Below are 22,020 nucleotides of genomic sequence, written 5' to 3'. Positions count from 1 at the left end.
TACCATAAAGGCGTTGTGAAGTTATGCTGACCACAAAGTTGCGGAAACACAGACAGACAGACAGACAGACAGACATACAGACAGACACGCCAAAAACAATACCTCCATTTTTCATGGAGGTAAAATGCTAAATGGATCGTCTTGCCGCGAACTCAATATCGTCCGGGCCGGCTGTGGGGTTACCGTCATTACAGACCGGCTTTCGTGTCAAAGGAAGGGGTTATGTGTAATAGGTGATTTCCAATCACCTAATGGTTCTGCATATCTTGCCATGACCTACGGTTTCTACCCGGAGGAAAACATGACCTCATTGATGGTTCTGTTTTCTGTATCTCTAGCGTTTTGCTCACGCTTAGAGAGTTGCATCTTTAAGACGTAACTTTGAGACGTTACCTAGGCAACGCGACGTGTAGCCGTGTTTCTCCCCGCAGCTTCAGACCCTGCCGGCCGGCTGATGGATGCGCTGCGCCCGATGTCAGTCTGACGTGTTTTATGTGGAGGGCAGCGAATCTGCAGATCGGCCGATACCCCACAGGACCGGGGAGGAAATTGTGTTGACTCCAATCGTTGCCGGCGCGACCCCGGCTTATAAATGTCAGACGTTTAATGGGGAAGGCTAAATCACATCAATGTCCCGCGGAAGATGAAGAGATTACCTGCCGTATCGGGACGGCTGGGAGACGGCGGCGGCAGAGGGTTCGACAGGTTACCGATGCTTGAGCAGAAAGCACCCCCACCCCGATCTACATCCGCGAGTCATCGGATCATACCCACATTTAGTAATAATGGCAAGGAGGCAGCAATGAGAAATGGTTAAACTGTGTACCAATGGGCGCAGGGGAAGGTTCAACTGTGTACTAAATAACAGAACAGGACAAGCCCCTACCCCACCACCCCGATCTACATCTCCGAAAGTTATCAGGTCATCCCCAGATCTAGTCGTCAGGGAGAGATGGGTAATCATCCCCGGCACATCGGCCACTCTGACGGGCCGCGCTTTGATGGTGATGGAGAGGCTGAAGCACAATTGATGCGCGTGTTTAACAACAAAAGGCCGCGAGGAACGGGAGATATCAGTTCGGCCCACGGGGCAATTCAATCAGGCGCTCTATTAGTCCTTTCTCATTACACGACTCGGGCACGTTCGGTACGTAATCAGGACCGGGAGATCTGCGGAGGGAAGATGTCCGTAGTTTGTTAACCTTGCGCTGCGGAAGGTTCTTTAGCTGAAGGTTGTTTGCAAGCTTCGATATGTCATTTCTAATACGGAGGTTATTTCTGGCAATGGCTTTGATTTTCGTTGCTTTATGGTTCGAAACAAAATCAAATATATGACGAAAAAGGAAATCGATATAAGATTAGGTTAGCTGAAATGTTTCTTCATAGAAATAAGTTCAATCAAAGTTGACTGTACTGGTTGTTGTGGAATTTTTATAATCTTTTAGAGCTGAGAAAAGATACACAATAACTCTCGTTATCCTGCTAAAGTCTTCCGTTTGTACCGTAGAGAGCATCAAACAACAATCACATCAATCTCTTCAAGCGCACAAAGAGCTGTAAGATCACCTTCCCAAAGAACATTACGCCATTTATACTGGATAGAATACCACATAACCATAACATCAATCACACAAAGAACATTTCCCTTTTGTACGGAAGAGAATATATCGCACACCTGTGACATCAGTCTCTCTCAGCGCACATTCAGTTTTGAAGAACTCTCACAATGCAAACCAGATAGATATAAAAGATTGCTTTGTTAGTCGAAAAGATGCTGAAATCCACGATTAGCCTCGTCTGGTTGTGAAAAAGTATATAGATTCACTTAAGTTAACCCTCATTGTTAGTAAGTAGAATTTTGTATTCTTACTTTGTAGTTAACCTTACGAAAGTCGCTGTCCTTTTTGTTGCGTCAACAAAACTTCTTCATCATCAATTTCTACTAAATAGAATATCACAAGCCCATGACATGACTCTTCAATTGATTGATTGGTCAAATACACCAGGAACATTTCCCTTCTGTACGGCAGAGTATATTCCCCACACCCGTGACACCGGTCTCTCCTGCAGACATCCTATTAACTGTTAATCACGCCTTGTCTTATCTGACTCGCCCACCGGGCCATCGCGTTGTACACGGTACAGCTTTATCATACAGGAGCACATTCTCCTTCCATCCGTCTATATTATCTACGATTAGCATGAAGCTAATACGTCTTCTTAATTACGGAGCGGTAGACTTCCGGTCCCGAAGGAGTCTCAAGTCACATTTCTCATCATCACCAGCCAGGTGGTCGGGTCGACAAGGAGATGATCATACGGGCATTCTTCAACAGGGACAGTCGGGGTGCTGCCCACGTTACGTTACGTTACGTATCAGTGTCAAAGTCTCAAAGAAATACGATCCCTGCAGTTCCAAAACAAGCTACCAAGGGGACCGGAATATTTGTCTCTTCTTCTTGAGTCCAAGAGCTATCTGCCATTAAACCATTAAACTTACACACGCATACACACAGAGAGGCAGACACACACACAAACGGCACCGAAAACATAACCCTCAAGGCGAAGGCAAAAAAATCAGCATGTATACATATATCCCAATCTCTATTGCCCGCGTTGTAAATTTGTAGCTGACAATGCGATCTAGTGCTGTCATTTCGTAGAGCCCCGTTTCCTCTTACAGATGGCATCACTAGGCTCTGGATTCAATCCCGGTCGTAAAACTGTGCAATTCTGGTTTGTTCTGCACGTTCATTTACATATGCTTCTGAGAATCTTAACAGTTCTATCTGTTCTTTGACCAAACTCATTGGCGATACAAAGAATAATTACTTTTGTTAGAACTGTAGTGCATTGCCGGATCTGAGGACCCGATCTGATATCTCAGTCATCAATGTGCTTCAGGCAGTCGATACAAAGGAACACTACTGCCATTAGAACTGCACAGTCCGCGCCAGGTCAGATGACACGGTTCGGGTAGTTAATCTGATCTTTACGGCGTTTCACATTTGTCACGTTATCTGCCCTGTAACTTGGCGATGATAGCGCCGCGCGTAAATATCTCCGCACCTTTCATCTCCCTCCCCTATCCGTGCACTGTGCACTGTACATGCCCTTCAAACGTGGCCAAGGAGGCATCAGATAACGACAATGACTGAGGATAACGGTTTGGACGATTTGTTACCGCTTTTGATTGTTTGCATCTTGATGCTTTCTGTTCATGTGTGCACTGTGTTCCCCTGGGGCAATGTTCAGGAGTACGTCATGAGAAGCCACCGTGGTAGGAAAACAGAAATTATAAAAATGAATATCATCGGAGCGTACTTCCTCCTGCAGCCCTCCCGTTATTATTCTACTGAACGCCCCCTTTCCCTTCTGCCGTCTCTACGGAGATTTTGCGCTGTAATTAAGACAGGTGGAGCGTGAGATTCACTCTTAAGGTTCACCTGAATCTGCCTCATTGGGAGGTACAAGTGCGGTGTGTGATGCGAGTGAAAGTTGCCGCCGGGTAGTTTAAATGATCAAAAATGATCTAGTTCCAAATCAAAGTACTTCGCGCGCGCACACACTATAGTCTACTGCTGTCTGCATGTCTGCCAGGAAAGTTACGACGATGTTCTATTGTTATCTGGGTAGCCATAGCGACATGTTCCAATAGTCGCCGTCAGTCACGGTTAATGGAGATGATTTGTTTGCTAACGAATCGAACGGAAACTCGGGTGCGCATGCTGCTAACGGGCCGTTTGATTTCTGCTTTACAAAGTCCCAATTGCAGGCAGTGCACGAAATGGCACGGCAGTAGAGTCACCGATAAGGTATTCTGGAGCAGTCGCCGCGCGTAGAATGGTGTTCGCGGACACTTTATAGTTATTTGGCAAGGTCGCTCCGGTTTTGGAGCAGGTGGTCGAATAAAACGCGAACGGATCGGAAAACAAGTCGGCCAAATGGCCGTCCGACCCGGCGGTTTTCGGGGTGCTGCTTAGGATGCGGGCCGTTTTCCTCCAAATAATTGAAAATATTGATTTTCGATAGGAGGTCGCCGACGCTGACAGGAATAGTCATTTGTGATATGATTTGCCGTCGTCAGGGGTCCGGGGAACAGAGTCAGGGAAGCGGCCGCATCCCCGGTCTTCTCCGGCCGGGAAAACTGCGAGTGTTCGGCGGCGGGGAGACGGGTGGGCACGATAAATCATCAGCATGGGTTATCTACAGCTTCTGCCCCCGTTCTGATGGCAAAAATGAGTTGATTTAATCTGGGGGCTGAGGAGGCCGCGGGGACGTGCCCCTAACGGGGTTGGAGAATTTCCTCTCGAGGCCTTCCATTTTCGGACTAGATGGTTGGTATGTGAACGCTCCGAAATTTGGAAAGCGGACCGAGCCGGCTCAACATGTCTAATTTCACATTCTAGTCCACGAGCGCTCCTGGCATTTCTAAGCCCTCATGTATGAACGGTATCAATGCAGAAATCTGTACTTCATTAATCATAAGGTTTTACCGATCGTTTGGCGACGCTTACGTTACAAATAGCGCCGTGTGTAGGGGCGTCCGTGGACTGTAATCACGCCGTATGCGATCGTGTCGCGCGTGTACTAAGCGGGTAAAATTAAACGCAGTCAACATTCAAGGGACGGTCTCTAAAAATATTCTCCCCCAAGTCCGCACTATATATCAGCCTTAAGCACTCTAACACTGACGTCTGTGAAGGCATGTAAGTATGCTGCGGTGACCCAGTTACGGACCCTTGGCTGCATCTCTCCCAGATGCACTATCTCCCTCATAGTACGGCACACAACCAAGTGTCACTCAAGAAGTTCTGCGCGGGCTACATGTCGCAAGTTGTGGAACAGAAGTTAGCAAACAGCCGTCACGAGACAATGCAAACATAGCTGTCGGGAAAGAGCGTTGATGGTCACGGTCCCAACCCCACCCCGCCCTACTGCCCACCCGGATCACTATGGCCGAAAAACACTTGTGGACAAGCTGCGCACCTGTAAGGCGTATTCCGACACCTCCTCCTGGGTGTCCCCTTCCGAGTGTTCGTCGAAGTCGGCCGAGAACAAGACGATGAGGACCTCGCTGTCCTTCACGGCCTTCTTGAAGTTCTTCTGTCCGATGTTCAAGATGCGGTTGTCTCCGTCCCAGGGTGGGAACATGAACTCGTCCTCAGGGCTATCCGGTTCGTCCGCCAGCGCGCCCCATCCCGACACCAGCAGCAAACAAACCGTCCACAAAACCAACCTCATCTCGCTTGTACGGATAAAAAACCGCCACCGGTTACCAAAGAGAAACAGTCGCGACAAGCCGAGCGTGTTCCAGGAGCGGTCTCCCTTCCCCAGTCAGCTATGGGTTATGGAGCCCAGCTAAATACGGCACATACTTGTCGTACTGTCGAATACGCATTTTTGCCAATGACTCTATGCCATATATGACCGGCCCAAAAATACCAGGTGGTGTATCCTTTCGCTGCACGCCTCCCGACTCGAACACTGGAGCACCGCACGGGCGAAACCATTCCCCCGATGGGTAGAGACAGGGATGGAAACAATTTACCCCCGAGAGGTAGCTTCGCCGTTGGCATCATGACAGTTTGGTATAAGATGCTAAAGATCGGGCGCCAAGCATAACATATTCCTGTCTAGACAAGGGATATCTCATATTTTCTATTCCTATCGTGCAAAAAAAAACTCAGCCTCTCAGAATGTCATGTCATATTACTGGAGCTATGTCCTTCCCCCAATATTTCCCATGCAATAGTACACAGACGCGTGTACATACACACACACGGTGCGGTCGTTACCGGGTGGAACCCACCACACAACCAACAGGCCAGTTCCACGTCAAGCTAACCTTACACAAATGCCAGGTATGCGGGACATGTGATCCGGGCTAGCTGTCCACCATTCATATTTAGGGCCTGCTGCCTCTCCGGGCCGGGCCTGGGGCGAGTCCGCTCGTCCGTGTCAACTTTCATTTTGCGTTATGAATACGGAGAACATCAAGGAAGCACCAAGCCGAGCAGCCGCAAAGCTACCCGCCGCCGCTAACTGCAGCGTTTGGCTTCAGCCGGGACCTCCGCTGGTTCATGTGGTCACCAGTCGTGACTCAGTCATCACAGCTTCGGTTAGGGACGTGCTCTCGGATGGGACATAAAGTCACAGTAAAATTCCCGTATTAGAGAATAGCCACGCCTCGAGCACGTTAGAGACCCCAGCACACTTTAATATCTATAAGAGTAGGGTCCATCCCGGTGTGAGAGGTTTATTACATTGCAGTCTGGTCTCAGGATTGACATATTGAAACAGCGATAGTCACCTGTTATGTCAATCCTTCCACAAATGTGATAGATCTCAACAACGACAAGAAAGGTATATAAAGAACATTACGCATCCATGATATTGACGCTGGCTGTAATATCAGTGATTGTATATGTAACAGACTGACATTAAAAGGTTACGATATGAAACACTGGTCATTTAAATTTGGAAAGGCAGACGGAATTGGGAAAATCTAATTTTCTATCAAGTAAGACATCCCCATGACTATAAAGGTTATGACAGAAATTTAAGCGCCATCATATAGAGAGAAGAATGCTGTTGCACCATGACCTTGGAAATGGTATCGCACATTCTGCGATAAGCTGAAATGTGGAGCATGTCGACGTCAATTAGGCTCTCCAAATCTCAATGATTGATTGGTTGATTGATTGATTGATTGATTGATTGATTGATTGACGGATTCATAAACTGGCCGCTGGTGCAGGCTACGGTACATATCTTACGTTTTACAAAGAACATCTAAGGCTTGTCTGTCAGGGGACAATCAGACGTTTCTGGTTTCCAGTCACTGGCCTATGATAACCTTCTAGCTCTCTGTCCCATCGGTTCTGTCAAATGCCCGTCGACCGAGTTCACAAATCTGCCGATATGTTTCTTACACGTCTCCATGTCAGTTACACCCCCAGTCCGCTAAAGGCTGCGACCCCTGAGCGACCGCTGAGGGACCAAACATTTGACTTGTCGCTCAACGAATTTCATAGATAAAGAACTAATCTTTTTATGTTTTCTACATGCATGGATTATGTCTAGTTGTCTTTTAAATCTGACGTTTATTTCGGGCACCATATTCCACTGATAAAACCAGATCCAATTTTGGCCACTCAAAGGTCGCTCAGCCATCGCTTTCTAGTAAAAAGGGGGCCTTACGTCATGTAAATCCTGACCAATCAGCAACTGACCAATCGGTGTGTGGAAACGATTCTTCAGTCACTCGGGGAGCCACGGCCGCAAGTTACCTCTCCTGCATACACATATCTGCAGTTGGAGTACATTTGATCTCACCGAGAAGATTAGGTCTAGCTCCACATTACAGTACATTAGAAAGTATAACAAAGACTGTGCATGCATACTTCTGCGGGAATTTCTTGTTTTATTGGGCTCCTCCACGGCCATTCACTTAAATCCAGCCAGTGGGGAGATTCTGACCTCCAAGTAGACCTTCCTGTTATTCTGCAGTTACACCAATTCCTCCTAACTCCATGTGACTTCACATTAAACTATTCAAATAAGGACGGACACACAAGAAAACAAACATACAAACGCACCGAAAACATAATACCTCTGTCAACGGAGCGGAAGTATAACAACAAACCGAACACTGCAATGCGGATGATTGCAAATGTATCAGCAGTTCTAATGACAACAACAGCACTTTCATTTATTTCATTTATTACGAAACCTTTTAGCCCTGCCGGGCTAATCTTCCAAGGCTCAAACGCATGCATGTTACATGCATACATGACGAATCACATGGCACAGAAAAAGTACAGTAGATACATTTGCTTCATCTCAGCTGCTAACCATTTAGGTAAGGATATATACTGGTTTTTGTTGCTTCAGTATGTTTGATACTACTTGGATAGAAACAAAAATGTCCAACATGACTACGATAGGGCTACGTGTCCGGCCTCTCGTAAGCAAAAGTTAAGTGCCCCAGCAGTAAGTGTACCAGTCGTCCTAGACATGACATTGAGGTAGAACATCCAACCTTGTTTCTTCTCGCATTTCCCTGATGAGGTAATCGACCTGTAGTTACTTTTAGACGCACATTCGTCTTGTGAAACATCTTCAAGGACGTCCTCCAATTCGGAGGTTTGTCCTTAAGAATCGCGCCGGTGCGTCTGAAGTTGGCCGGTAGCAATGGCGTCCCTGCATTCTTCTCCACGTCAAGTACGCTTCCTTCCGCTATCGTTTATCCCTGGCGAGGTAGCTGATGCATGCATGATAACCTGGCGAGTCGGAGCACGAGCTATTGTTTCGTAAATCATGTGCCGGGATGACGGATGGAGGTCTCCTTGGCCTGAACCTCGCCCGTCCATCTTTCAAGCGGCCGCAAAAGGTGATAACTGTGCTATCTCCATGCGCTCCGCGGAGCCCCATTCGTCACGTAACTCTCCAGGTCTGTATTTGACGGCGTCGCTTTAATAAAACAAACGGCGGAATGTGGAACAACTATCGGCGGAGATCACCCCTGTCTGTCCCGCCGTCAGCTCTCACCAGCCGGGAAACTCATCTCTCCCGTCTCTACAGGGCACGGGATCCGGCCCGCTCTCAGCAACCACCCATCAATCTCCTTATGTATCTGTTCTCTCTTCTTCAAACGGAAGTTAAGTCGCCTATGTTTACTACAATACACTACTACACACTACAGCAACCGTGGACATTCATTGTGCGCATTGCTGAGTTCATACATTAGACCATGCCGAGGACCACTGAGAAAGCCCAATATTGGTTTTCTCATCATTCATGTCGAGGTCAGATAAAGATCAAGTCGATGTCAAGGTACGATGTCAAGTTTGTCTTGTTTCCGTTACTGCATTCGTCGTCACTTTACGGGACAACCCCACCCCCACACGCCTGTTCAATAAAGTTAGGACTTAGCTGCTAACATCTGCAGAGTGACACAATGCTTGTTTAAAGGCAAAAGCAGTTGGCAGTAAGCGTGTAGACGTAGTGGCTAGTGATAAAACTATGATGAGGAAGTGAATACAGGATCCAGGATCTAGGAGGCCATCTACACCAGGGCACAACATCCACCATCCAGTAGAGGCGGCGGGCGGTATAAACTTCCGAGCACCTCTGACTGTTCACCAGGTCACGTGTCCTTATTGTTGCTAAGGTTGTAGTAGAGACGGTCAAAATTAGGCGAGTCCTCCCTTATCGTGTCGGAACATATCCCAGGCACAAACGTTAAACATGGTGTATTGAGCCGTGTTTTCGATATACAAATATCCGACTAAGAAGCCCAGAGCTGGCAGTGACGTATCGGGATCCGCTATCAGCTGGAGGCACCTGTCGTCTTCAGAAAGCCTCGCGATATAAACCCCTAAAATTCATTCATATAATACATCTTGTAAGGATGGAGATGTTTGGGATGATGTAGATCCTGGGCGCTAATTCCACTGTCTGGATTCTTCAATGTTATTTGTTACGACCTCGCTTCAGACATATGAATGACATTTGCATTGCAATGCTTGAACCTTCCTTGCCAGTTCGATCTTGTAAATAGTCGAGACCAGCTCTGCCGCATTAACTCGCTGACGCTGCGGCTGAGAAGGGGCGATCCGTGTGTTATCCACTTGTAATTATTCGTTTGTGAAAAACATGTCTCGGAAAGGTTTATGAACACAAATTGAACTGACTCGTGCACAGGCTTGCGTCGTTCCCATGACGGGTTGGAAATCGTTCTTCACAGATGACCTTTGCCGGCATGAAGAGACAAGTTCGACGGCTGCGTTCTCGCCGGTGTATCTTTATCTTGTTTTCTGAGAGATGACCATCACAGAGGTTATGGAGAGCTATAGATAGAGTCCACAGGTCAGGGGATGTCACCCCCCCCCTCCAAACTCGGGGCTCATCCACGAGTGTATTTGGCGGAGTCTGGTATGGGGATGTTGGGTATCATGCATGGTACCCGTTCATTGTCTTCGTCAGAAGGACTATGAAATTGTCTCGCCGCATTGTGGGAACTGCGGATTTTGCGATATAATTCTGACAGGCATGATTCGACGTCCATGATTTTTGGCAGGCAGATTACCGTTGTTGAGGCCGAAGTCAAGTGCAAGTTTCGGCTTCGTGGGGGGTCCGTGCGTCATGTTAGTGCACCTTTTGTGTTTGTGGCTTGTAAGCAAAATAACTCAAGTATTTGTAAAATGTTGCTTATAATTTTTGGTAGACAGATTACTATTGTTGGGACCAAGGTTAAGTTCGTTAGTTGGCTTTGTGGGGGGTTTCGTTGTCACTGTAGCGGACCTTTTGTGTTTAGAACTTCCCCCACCACCTCTGCTTGGAGACAGCCGACAGCTGGATATAGCCGGGAACCCCATAATGGGATGGGATCAAATGACGTTACATTGAGGGATTGTACTTTAAGTTCAGCAGGGGGAGGATAATTTGGACATGTGACAGGTTATTTTCTACGGCCACACCAAGTAATTGCTATGGATAACGTCCACTGGAGACCTTAAATTTAATGTGAAAGCGCAATAAAAAATATAAAGGGCTGAAAAAGGAGATGGAATTTGGAATATACTAACTGTAGAAATACAAATGTTATGACACAAGTCACACAAGTTGAATAAAAGAACGCAGTGTAACAAGAAACAAGTCTTCTATTCGTCATAATATATAATAAAGATAAATTAACAAAACAGCAGTGGTCGCCCTGTTCTGATTCTTTCCTTTATCACATCTTCTCTTATTATATTTTGCGACACTGTCGTGACACTTTCATCATAATACAGTAAGAAAAATTTCTTGAAAGTTTTTTTCCAGTAACAGTCCAAAATCAAATAACCTAGGGTGGGGGTCTAACACGGGTGACGGCGCGTCTGTAAAATCTGTGGCGAACCCTTTCAGGGTGTTCTGTAGTATAAAAAAGAGATTCTTTTGTACTTTAGACCAAATTGATTATCAAAAAGAGTAAAGAATACGCATGTTCATTTCTCTAGAACAATGTACCTCCGACGAAGACATGAGATCTCCGACCTCTAGTTAGTATTGAAATGACAGATCCCCAATATTCCTCGGTTGGACTTAACTCGCAATAAGTCCGGATCTCCCCTCTCTGACCGTATCTGTGACAACGTTCCTACTCATTCTGGAAAGTATCGGTAGTTAAAAATGCACTTTCTCGTTTTCTCGTTTACATTTTTGATGATGTACATATTGAGCACACCTGAACAAAACGATGAAATACCAGATACATCCAAATCAACAGGCTGATCCTTAGAAGTGGTAATGCCCCCAAATGCACTTTTCTGTCATATCTTCCAACCTTCCTCTTTTAGTTACATTTTGGACGATGTGCAGAGTGAGATGTCCTTCAGCAGAACGACTAGGTACCAAATTAATTCGGCATGTTCGGCTGGAGACATCCATATCAATATGCTCTTCCTGAAGGATCGGGTCCTTGATAATCGATTCCTGGAAATTCACTTTCGTTAACATTTTTGTTTCTCCATACATTAATCGGTCGCATATTTTTGATGATGCGCGCGCCCAGGTCTGATTGCCAAAAGCGGCGATCGACAGTTTGTACCGTTCTCCCGGCTGGAAACCGAAGCTCGCGGCGTGTTTATGAGCACAGAAATATCAAAATAGTCGCGGTGCCGGGGACCTGCTGACCGCCGGCCAGATTGTATATCACTGACCCAGTTGGCACGGCCCGGAAATATGCCCAGCGTCGGGCTGGGCGGCACTCCGACGTGCGGACCGGCGGGTAGCCGGGTTCAACGCACGCTACACTATGTCCCATGGTCACTGTTCCAAGGGCAGATGGACAGGGTTCAAGTGGAACTGTGTCGAGTCAAGTTCAACCGATAGATCCTTCACTGTGTGATGGATTAACCAACCATGTAGTACCCGTCGCCTAGTGTCTGAAGATATACGGCAACCGTACTAGTATGTCACTTCCTTTGCCCCACATAATCCAACAACATGTTCAGAACAAACCATAACGTCAGTTCCGGATCCACTGAAGTACCAAAGATAGCGGCCAGGGGAAATCAACATCGAACCTGTTCTTTTGCAAATGCACCCTTCTTTAGATATGCTGTCTATCTGAGATATGAACCAGATTTCGCGAACCCGCAGACAAACGGCACCGTGTTGATGAGAGACGGTAGCGGGAAATCCCGCCGTGCCTATTGAGGATGAGCATCAAGCCGACGCGGTAAAGCTGCTATCAATATTTGAAGGGACGCCAGGACGCGCGTAATCCGCCCTGTTCGTAAGGCGGACAGCGACCCGGCGCTGAGCCACCGTACAGTAACCGAATTGGATTTGTGTGACCCCTGATTTCGTAATTGGAATATGACGCAAGGCATAGAAGTACTAGTCCGAAAACGCAAGAATCGTTCTATTTCCATAAAATTCATTGAGCGACCTGTCAAATCTTTTGTCGATAAATGAATTCAGCGGTCGCAGCTTCTGGAAGAAAGGGACTATTATCCCCTTCTGACGTTTCCGTACGGGAGGACTGAAAAATGGATGACCCTGGCCGACTTGGGCTGACCTGGCGCGCTCAGGTATCTGTTTGAAATGCGAAACCGCGGATCAAGGGCGCAGTCGTCACACGGGTCCGTGTAATCAAAGCTGGCACCCGTACCCACGGCAGGCGAACTCCGCATGAAGAAAATCACCCCAGTTCTGAGAACATATTTCGCTCGCGTGTCCCAGCTGCGGAGGTCAACTATAACATAATGTGTGATGGAAGGATTCAATATCGCGCCAATTACCCACCGTGCACCTGGCCCGGAGGTCAGAGGTGTTTACAATCCAGGCATGTTCATTTCCGGGATGGTTCCCGGCGTGCGCTGGTGCAGAAGTGGGAATCTGTAGGTATTTGAAGATTTTCAGAATTTGTAATTGATTTCATTATTGATTAGTTCTTAAAACGAGAATCAGTATATGTAAAATTGAAGTAACAGGGAAAGAAAACCCTGCACAGAAGCCAAGGGAAGACACCCTTGCACAGAAGTCATTGGGAGTAAACCCTAGCATACAACTCACGGGGATATGAAACACACCGGTTAAAAAGTCCCAGAGTGTTAAGTAACTGCTAGCCAAAAATCTAACGGTAATGCTCTTGTGTCATTGTGTAACTGTACATTGTAAAAAAAAAGAAGTGGAACATCATGGCGTGCCGAGATAAGGATGAACGTGTTTGTTGTCTCCGTGACCGGGGAAGACTTTCCACTCGGCGTGTGTGTTTCTGAAATAAATGATCAGTGTAGTCATGTCCTTGCTAAATAGATTGAAACTAACTAAAAGTTTCACTGTCTAAATATCCACACAAGCCTGTGAACATGTCTGCCCTTGGTGCTGACGTTCTTCCATACAAAATGAATACACAAACATGTAAACATGTCTGTCCTTGGTGCTGACGTTCTTCCATACAAAATGAATACACAAACATGTAAACATGCCTGTCCTTGGTGCTGACGTTCTTCCATACAAAATGAATACACAAACATGTAAACATGCCTGTCCTTGGTGCTGACGTTCTTCCATACAAAATGAATACACAAACATGTAAACATGCCTGTCCTTGGTGCTGACGCTCTTCCATACAAAATGAATACACAAACATGTAAATATTTCTGTCCTTGGTGCTGACGCTCTTCCATACAAATTGAACACACAAACATGTAAATATGCCTGTCCTTGGTGCTGACGTTCTTCAATACAAAATGAATACACAAACATGTAAACATGCCTGTCCTTGGTGCTGACGTTCTTCCATACAAAATGAATACACAAACATGTAAACATGCCTGTCCTTGGTGCTGACGTTCTTCTATACAAAATGAATACACAAACATGCCTGTCCTTGGTGCTGACGTTCTTCCATACAAAATGAATACACAAACATGTAAACATGTCTGTCCTTGGTGCTGATGTCCTCCTGCACAAAGTTAAACACATAAGTTAGGAGTACCGGAACTCAAGTGACGGTTGTTGTGTATTCCAAGTAATTCTCAACCTTAGGAATATTCCCCGAGCGTTCGCCTAACATTCATTTTTCTCCTTGCTTGACAGTTTGCTCACGAACCATCTATCAATCAATTCTCCCATCCCGGTGTGCTCAGGGTCAGGGGCCAAACACGTTTAACGCGAGATGTGGTGGCGTCCGGGGCAGTTAGTATGCAGCCGCACGCCGCGCGAGGAATAAACAGTCGGGACACTCTATAAAATCACTCCGTAATCCACAGCCAAAACTCCATAGCACGCGCAGAGCGCTCCGCTGGCGACGTCAAATGCACGAGTTTGCGTTAGGCGAGCGGCTCGCGGTGAGCCGTGGCGGCCCCAGGCGGCAGCAGGGCGCAGTTTACAGGGTCTGGGTGGATATAAGGGACGCTAGGCTGGGGTCCATGAAACGCAAACACTCTCTTTCCACTATAGGTTGCGACCGCTGTGTGACCGCTGAGAGACCAAAGCTTTGACAGGTCGCTCGAAGAATTTCATAGACAAAGAACTGATTGTTTTATGTTTTGTTGTCCCGTAAATCAGACTTTTAAATCTTCCGCCATATTTCAATTATAAAATCAACAGTCACAAACCGTACTCGCTGTACGGTCACTTAGAGATCGCTGTCCAGTGGCATCGGTCATTCTAGATTTCGGACAGACATTCAGGCGCTGCTGGACATTTAAAATCTGATTCGATGCAAGGCCAGTTATCTCAACTTCTTGCTAAACCTGCGTTACAGTGTCCCGCCAATTGAAAGAGCAAACATCATATTATATATAGTCATCATTGCACATTCTGAAATTGTCGTCTGTCAGGTGTTCCAATGATATATAGACCGTTTAATGCAATGATGTTTCAATGAACTCGATGATCTTGTGGTTTTTTAGTGACCTCAATGACGTATTATATATGGTCACTCATGAGTGCCCAGCGGTCTCCGTTCTTTGGAAATGGGACATGGAGAAAACAGAAGCTATCAGAACACGGCAGGTATTGATCAGCAGAAAAACTCTACATAATCACAAAGGTGTCAACATGAAAGCGCAGCCCGAAGCCTGCTATGAACGCTGCTAGTTTCCTCCTTATCTCCACTCTAACAGGTGTTTCTCCCGTAAACTTGCCGAAATCTCTCCCCGTCTATCAAGCCGAAAGACCGGCATTCAGCGGTTCGCTCATGCGGCTCGGCTGATGATGGAAATTCCGGCTGGCGCCTCCTCACTTCCTACCGATTAATCAAAGCCGACACCGCGCCTCTCCCCCTGCTTCCCACTCGGCTGATCGACCACTCATAATTTTCCCTTGAAGTTCACGATGGTTCTTCGCTCCGCTTGGATGACGCCCCTTAACGGCTTTATTGACCCCTTATCGGCGACTCCAGGCGACGCCGCCGTTTTGCAGCCTTCCGGCAATCTGCGCTAAACGACCTGCAAGCGTTTATCACGGAGACGGTTTGTTATCGTCTCACTCAGGCTTATCTGGAGCGGCTCGTGCGTCGTGACGTCACGCTACAATAAACTGTCGGTGATGTATACATTCCGTCTGACGCCTCCTTACCTGGAAGCACGGGGCGTCTCACCGAAGGGTTGTACCACACACGTGCGGCGAGCAAACTGGGATTCGAGAACACTAGTGCACTGGCTCCTACACCGGGTTTCGAACTCCTAACCTTGTGGAAACACGATGTTTCTAAGCGCTAGACCAATAACGGCGCATTTATTAATGTTAACCCTATAAACGTCTCTAGTAGCGTGTTCTCGCAGTAACATGTATAGTGAAACTAGTGATGTGTGGTCACGGCATGTAATCCACGATCATTATGGCGTTTAAGTCTCCTTCTGACTGCTGCAAACAACGCGTACCCGAGAAATTCACCTGAAACGCCGCAAAGAATGATGTACACGATTGGCCCATCCACGCATCTGCTTGGAGATCTATCCTCGTACAGCCCTCCATGGGCGCTAAAAATCGTACATCAATTCCTGATGTTCCACGAGGGTACGTGAAGTGTAAGTATGGATTGACCCTGAGCTTAAAGGACTACTCTCTGCTATACCGCACCGATTTACAGATCGATGCAAACGCGCTGTGTTAGGCGTGGCCACATTCATCGTACTCTTTTGTGTCAGTATCGACAAAGGTCCAAACCAACCTTTTCCGTCACAAGAAAAACTGAATCTATTTTTACAACGAATCCATGACGTCTAAATAAAGCATATCCCAAACTTGTTTTGACATAGATGCATCGTTTGCCGCCTGTAACTGAGCACAAATACTTATTAAAAAGATCCTCCTCCACGCGAATTTCTCCTTTCCGACTTGACCTCCTCTTTTTATCTGGGATGTCAATAAACTTGATTTCATTTAGCACAACTGAAAAGGGGATACCGGAAATAAATAAAACTTTGAAACACAGATCAACAGGTCCGTCACCTGAGACTAGACTGAAGTGCCACCTGGCGAGTTGAACATAATACGCAACATTGGATAGAGATACAGTTTAGACTAAAACTCGTTAAAAACTAGACAGGCCGACATTTTCTTGGGAGCAAATACAGCATATTTCAGTCCGTCTTCCTCCCTATACTATTTATGGAGTGAAATATAACAATATGTTTCCTCCATACCATGGCATGGACCAAACTATGAACATACACATGTACTGAACATTAAATCTTGGTGTAAAAAGATGCCACCTTATTTGCGAGATAAGGCACTAATGCTAGGCTGAGTAGATGATGAATGAACAAATACCAAGGAAGCCAAATGCAGAATAATGAGAGTTTTTAATAATTTTCACCTATAGTAATCCAAACTTGCAATTGGACAGACAGAAACACACGGGAATAGATAATAAAAACCTGAAAGATAATATACAAATATTTACAGGTCCAAATTACATTAATGACAGTATTTACACACAGATACTAGATATGTTGGTTCTGTCAAAATTCTGGCCATTGTCCATCCATTCGTACTGATGTGCACAGGTGGTTCTTCTCAACTGTTGGATGAAAATTAGGCTCTAGCATTGTCAATGTCAGTGCTGTAGTTAATTTGGCATTGCTACATTGTGAAGTGATACAAGTCACAGAGAGCAGTGTCTTTAGAGAAGATAGGGGAAGCAGAGATGACCTGCCAAAGGCAAAGGTTCCTAATGAGAAACAGCATGAAGTGCTGCATGTTTCCTCAGCAGAGGACCAGGATGGCAGCAGACTTGTGGAATGTGGAGTGCAGGTCAGCAGGTCACATACCGATGGAGACTGGAGAAGCCAGTCAAAGATTTGTATGGTCAGTGAACTCTTAGTGTTGGATCAACACTATAAAATTTTCTTCTACTATGTTTCCCTGTAGTGTTTGTACAATGACAGCCCTATGTTCTGACACCAACATTAAGGTTGAGTTGTGGGAACATTGGGGTGTCACTGTTAGTATTGCTCATCAGACACAGGTTTGTTCATGTCCCTCTGCATGTTGGACTTGTCCTTGAGCTTGGCCTGGTTGAGGGTGTGTTCCACCACGCCCATGCGGATATCCATCTGGGTCATTTCCGTCTTCAGCCGGGTCAGCGCCTGTTTGATCTTCACTAGCGGTGCTGCGGGAGGGGGGCAGGGATTCTGTTATACATTCCTTACGTGTGAGATATAGATTATGTTTTCACTTGAATTTGTCTGCTAACAGTGGCATTCCTAACAGCATAGGTGAATTATGCTATTTTTCTTTAGAATGCAAACAAATGGAGGCAAAGTTGGCAACAAATCGTGACTAATCGGGCCATGACTAAGTCTCTCCAGGCTGGTTTGTATGTACCTGAGGCCCCCTGAAAAGGAGTGCTTATACTGTGAGAGCTACATGTACCCTGGTTACAGACATGACTACATGAAGAGATAGAGAAGACATCAGTACTTACTTCCATCTGTCATGCTGGTCCCTCTCTCCTCCATCTCAGACTTCACCTGTTCCAGCTCCTCTGTGATCTGGGTGGTAAAGCATATCCATATTTCAGATTCAGATCTAATTTCACCAATTCAATTTATATGTCCTACAAAAACCAACCTAAATATGGCAGACAGCATTCACTGCTATGTCACCTTCTTCATTGATCATAAGAGAACACAAAGAGGGGTAACAAAGTTAATATTGTGTGAATGAATACACTCTATAACAGTTAATCCACCCCCTCACCAGTGCTAGTTCCCTGGTCCTTTCTGTCACTCCTCCACTGCCTTCTCTGTACTTCTCCTTAGCCTGCAAAAACACAACATTCACATTAAAACACATACACAATGGGTAAACTATAGACAAGACTTACACTATCGTCAATATGCTACCATGTTGACTACAGGTAAACCTTTGCCCTGGCTTCAAACTCCAGCTGGAAACTATCCTTCTAACCAGTGACATACAGTATTAATTTGACCTGTAACCTGCCCCCCTCACTTGTGACCCTGCCCCTGACCTCTGACCTGTGCCAGCTGGTCCTGCATGGCCCTGAACTCCTGCAGGAAGCTCTCCAGCTGGTTGTTGATGTACTTCTCTCTGGAGCCGATCTTCTCCAGCGTGCGTGTGATCTCCTGGTGCAGCTTGTCCAGGTGACCCCTCGTCTCTGTCAGACTGTGCTCGATCCCATCTCGATGCTGCAACATCTGCTCAAAGTGGGCTCTCCAGTCCTGGGGGGAGGGAGGGGTGGGAGAGAGGTGTCACATACTGTTTGCACATCTAACCTGTTTTAACACTATATCCTTCCTTCTCCAGGTTGATCCCCTTTTTGCAACACAAGACTGACATTGGGCTTTGACTGGGACCCGACTGACGAAATACAGTGCAGCAACAAACCACGTTGCCATTCAGACAGACCCTACCTTACCGTGACCTGTATGACCTTCAACTCCCAGGTCACGTGACAACCTTCTCAGAGCTGAACAAAGATGGCAGATACCATTGGAAAGCTTCTCTACAAGCTTAACTTAAATTGTGTGCAACAGTTTAGTGCTTTAATGAATCCTACCTTGTTGTCAGCCTTGATGTGGACCTTCAGGGACGGCAGAACTCGCTCCACCTCCAGTTTCCACTCAGCAGCATCTGTGGTGGACTCCATGATCTCCACAGGTTTAGAACCCTCCGACTCCTGGGGAACAACACACCACAGTGTGTTTATTGGTTTGTTTGCTTGCTAGCAGCTTTATTTCCCATTTGGAATTTTCGAAAGAAAAAACCAAATGTTCAAACATATAATTCACTGAAATAGAACTAGGGCAGAAATATGGCTGTAGATGTACCAACAAGGTCATGCGAATACCATCTATACATAACCTACAGAAGAAATAGTACTCACATTTTTCATGGACTGCTTTTTCAGCCCTTCTAAATCCAGGAACGTCTCTTCCTCCTCAATCTCATCATCATCATCCTGAGCAAGAAAATCAGTCATTACAAAGAGGCCAACATTTGCCAGCAAATTCTGAGTAGCTTCCTCCCCATCTTTTCCCAGTGTGTTGTCCCCAATGCATTGGTATGTAAATAGCTGAAAGGTAGTTGAGTTACCTTGCCCTTATTTCAATGAAACTTTCTGCATCAGTGACTGTCACCTCATGAAACAGTCCTTCCACACAGTTTGACACAGAAATTAAACAGCTTTGAACACTGGGAGACATGCTGAGCTGAAGTGCTCAGTGTAACATAATTATAACTAGTCACCACCATGCACCTGCAAACCTGGTGTTTTACACAATATAAATGATGGCTTACAAATTCACATGCAGAATTAACCAAATGATGATGAAGCTGGTTTTCATATTTGTATAGTGTTTCTTTGAATGTACTTTGTGACTTTGTGCACCAAAAAAGAAATGTATCAAAACTGATATTGAATTGTATATTCAAGACATTCACAATTCACAATTTAGAAAATCATACTTGTAATTTGAATCTGTTTGGTTGTTTTGTCTTCAATATACTGAACTGTCAGCAAAGCAGTGCTGAATAGGGATGTAAGGTTGCCCCTAACATAACTATGACTCATCAACTTGATTTTATGAATGACATCCTCATGACATCATTCATAAGATGAAGTTTCTGTGGCCTAAAGTTTACTTGCCACCCATGCTGCATGCAAGCAGGCTACTACTTTGCAATTTGTTTGGATTTACCTTTGGAGTCTCCACCTTTGTTATTACATGATGCATGAGAAAAGTGAGAAATCTATCATGAGATGAACAAGATGATATCAGTTTCCTCCCTGACACATGACATGACTATGGAAGTGAAAATCATTTAGGTACAGGTCCCTTACATTGGAACATCAATTTATCAGCACTGTACCTGAATAGACTTACACTGTTGTGTATAGTATGTGAATGAAAACAAGGAAGAACAGGAGCGTTCTATCATGTCAGCATCCTGATGACATGAACATGAACCCTCCTACAGACGTTACTCACCAGCATCATCTCATCTTCCACCTTGTTCAGTGTGAGTTCAGCATCATCATCCACCATGGTTTCCTCCTCCATCTCCTCCTCTGGGTAAACAGGTCTGACACAAACAAACAAATATAAACATCAAGCACAAACAAGAGTGGAGTTATAAAATCTCCCACTGGATATTTGGCTATGGCAAACAAGCAAATACAAACAAGAGACACAAACAAGAACGGAGTCAGAAAAACTCCAATCTGCATACATGGCTCAGACATTTTCACCCAACACAGATGACGACATCTTTTTGAATCTTTAACCAAACCTATTGCCAGTACGGCTGACTTTTGCCAAATTTTGCCTCTGATAACCATCTGGATAAAGCTTGAGCTTTAAACATTTTCCATGCAAGAATATGTTGAAAACTCTGCCCTACTCACTTTTCCCAGGCAAATCCAGTCGACGTCATGGCCTCATCAGCAAGCTTGTCCAGAACGTACACGGCATGTTCCCCGCAGCCCTGCTTCAGCTTGGAGGGCGGGAAGTCAACAGCACCTCCCTGGGGTGAGGAGGGAACACAGGATTAAATGGTAGAATTCTCAACAGGTGATGAGCAAAGATTTCAAAAACAATGTTGTATGAAAAGCCTGGACTGCACAGTCTCATCTATTGCATACTTACCAATCTTCTGACTTCATCCAGGATGTTGGATATTGTTGCGTTGGGGTCGTCGTACTCCTGTGGTTGGTCAAAGTGTTTCCCACCCTTGGTGATGAGCCAGGCACATAGGGACGTGAAGGCATAGAACTGTTCACCAGGGTTGGTGGGGATCGCAAAGTAATGTCTGCAAGGAGAATTGTTTGTCTCGCATAACTGGTAAATTGCCTTAAGGCCTAGCACACCACTATCATAAAAAACTTCAGCTAGCATGTCCATGCTGATTCCGGCTCCTACTTTTCTATGACATAACCTGTAGTTTTTAGGCTATATTTATGTCACATGTTTCTACATAACGGTGCATAAGACATTAAAAGTGAGTCAGGGACGAGTTGTTAAAAGTGTCCATATCCCCACCACATACCTGGGGAGTGGTTTGAAGCCCCAGCCTTTGATGAACCCGTCCTCATACTGCAGCAGCTTGAGTTTGTCCACCAGATCCTCCATCACCACGAAGACCTGGTACGCCTGGCCCGGCCCCTTCTCCGCGCCCTCATCCGCACCGCGACGGCCTTCTTCTGACATCTTCCAGCCCCTTCCAATCTCAAAATACTATTAAATATCCTAAATAATCTTTTATAAAGGCAAAGAGCTGGGCAAACTCAGCACACTTTGTGTTGCCAGGGACGCTTGAATGAAGGGGGGGGGGTCACAGACCAGAGCACAACCTCAACTGCAACTGTCAGCTTCACTACGGCGTAAAATAGCTGAATAACCTCTTGTCACCCACTGAGGAGCTCTTGTCCTTGAGGAAATTCTCAAATGCTGAGAGCACGACAAATTTGGTATTTCAGTTTTCCTTTAGAATAAGGAAAGAAGCCTGGACACTTTCAACTTTTTTGCGCTTCCGAAGTATGTGCAG

At 45.8% G+C, this 22,020-nt stretch overlaps 2 protein-coding genes across 3 annotated transcripts in view; both read right to left on the bottom strand.

Annotated features, from left to right (window-relative positions):
* LOC109471169 (calsequestrin-1-like) overlaps positions 1 to 5,450 on the bottom strand; it is a gene marked incomplete at its 3' end in the record, with an annotated part of 23,836 nt that extends 18,386 nt beyond the window's left edge. The window contains exon 1 of the mRNA XM_019770454.1: positions 4,990 to 5,450. Coding sequence (XP_019626013.1) covers positions 4,990 to 5,244 — 255 coding nt within the window. The remainder of the gene's footprint in view (positions 1 to 4,989) is intronic.
* Positions 5,451 to 16,792: 11,342 nt separating this feature from the next.
* LOC109471159 (intraflagellar transport protein 57 homolog) lies at positions 16,793 to 22,006 on the bottom strand. Of its 2 annotated transcripts, none has more exons than XM_019770433.1 (10): positions 21,523 to 22,006; positions 21,123 to 21,285; positions 20,882 to 21,000; positions 20,466 to 20,559; positions 19,361 to 19,435; positions 19,034 to 19,153; positions 18,492 to 18,695; positions 18,211 to 18,273; positions 17,936 to 18,002; positions 16,793 to 17,620 (listed from the first exon to the last, which is right to left on the bottom strand). In XM_019770433.1, the coding sequence occupies exons 1-10, from the start codon at positions 21,681 to 21,683 to the stop codon at positions 17,454 to 17,456; spliced, it is 1,233 nt and encodes a 410-aa protein (XP_019625992.1). In that variant the 5' UTR covers positions 21,684 to 22,006; the 3' UTR covers positions 16,793 to 17,453. The 2 variants fall into 2 exon arrangements, with proteins under 2 accessions (XP_019625992.1, XP_019625993.1); XM_019770434.1 differs by having other exon boundaries at positions 19,361 to 19,432.
* Between the last annotated feature and the right edge of the window lie 14 nt (positions 22,007 to 22,020).

The sequence above is a fragment of the Branchiostoma belcheri genome, unplaced genomic scaffold, assembly GCF_001625305.1.
Source record: "Branchiostoma belcheri isolate BF01 breed outbred unplaced genomic scaffold, Haploidv18h27 scaffold24, whole genome shotgun sequence".
Classification (NCBI taxonomy): Eukaryota; Metazoa; Chordata; class Leptocardii; order Amphioxiformes; family Branchiostomatidae; genus Branchiostoma; species Branchiostoma belcheri.
The sequence above is the reverse complement of the archived record's forward strand: the minus strand, read 5'-3'. Positions and strand labels throughout refer to the sequence as shown.

What these genes read in the sequence shown, in the direction of transcription:
- LOC109471159 (XM_019770433.1), bottom strand. Translation starts at nt 21,683, where the DNA reads ATGTCAGAAGAAGGCCGTCGCGGTGCGGATGAGGGCGCGGAGAAGGGG. An exon ending in ACTGGATTTGCCTGGGAAAA is followed by an intron (nt 20,560 to 20,881) that starts GTGAGTAGGGCA and finishes TGTTTGTGTCAG; the next exon opens with ACCTGTTTACCCAGAGGAGG. An exon ending in GGACCAGGGAACTAGCACTG is followed by an intron (nt 18,003 to 18,210) that starts GTGAGGGGGTGG and finishes TTTACCACCCAG; the next exon opens with ATCACAGAGGAGCTGGAACA.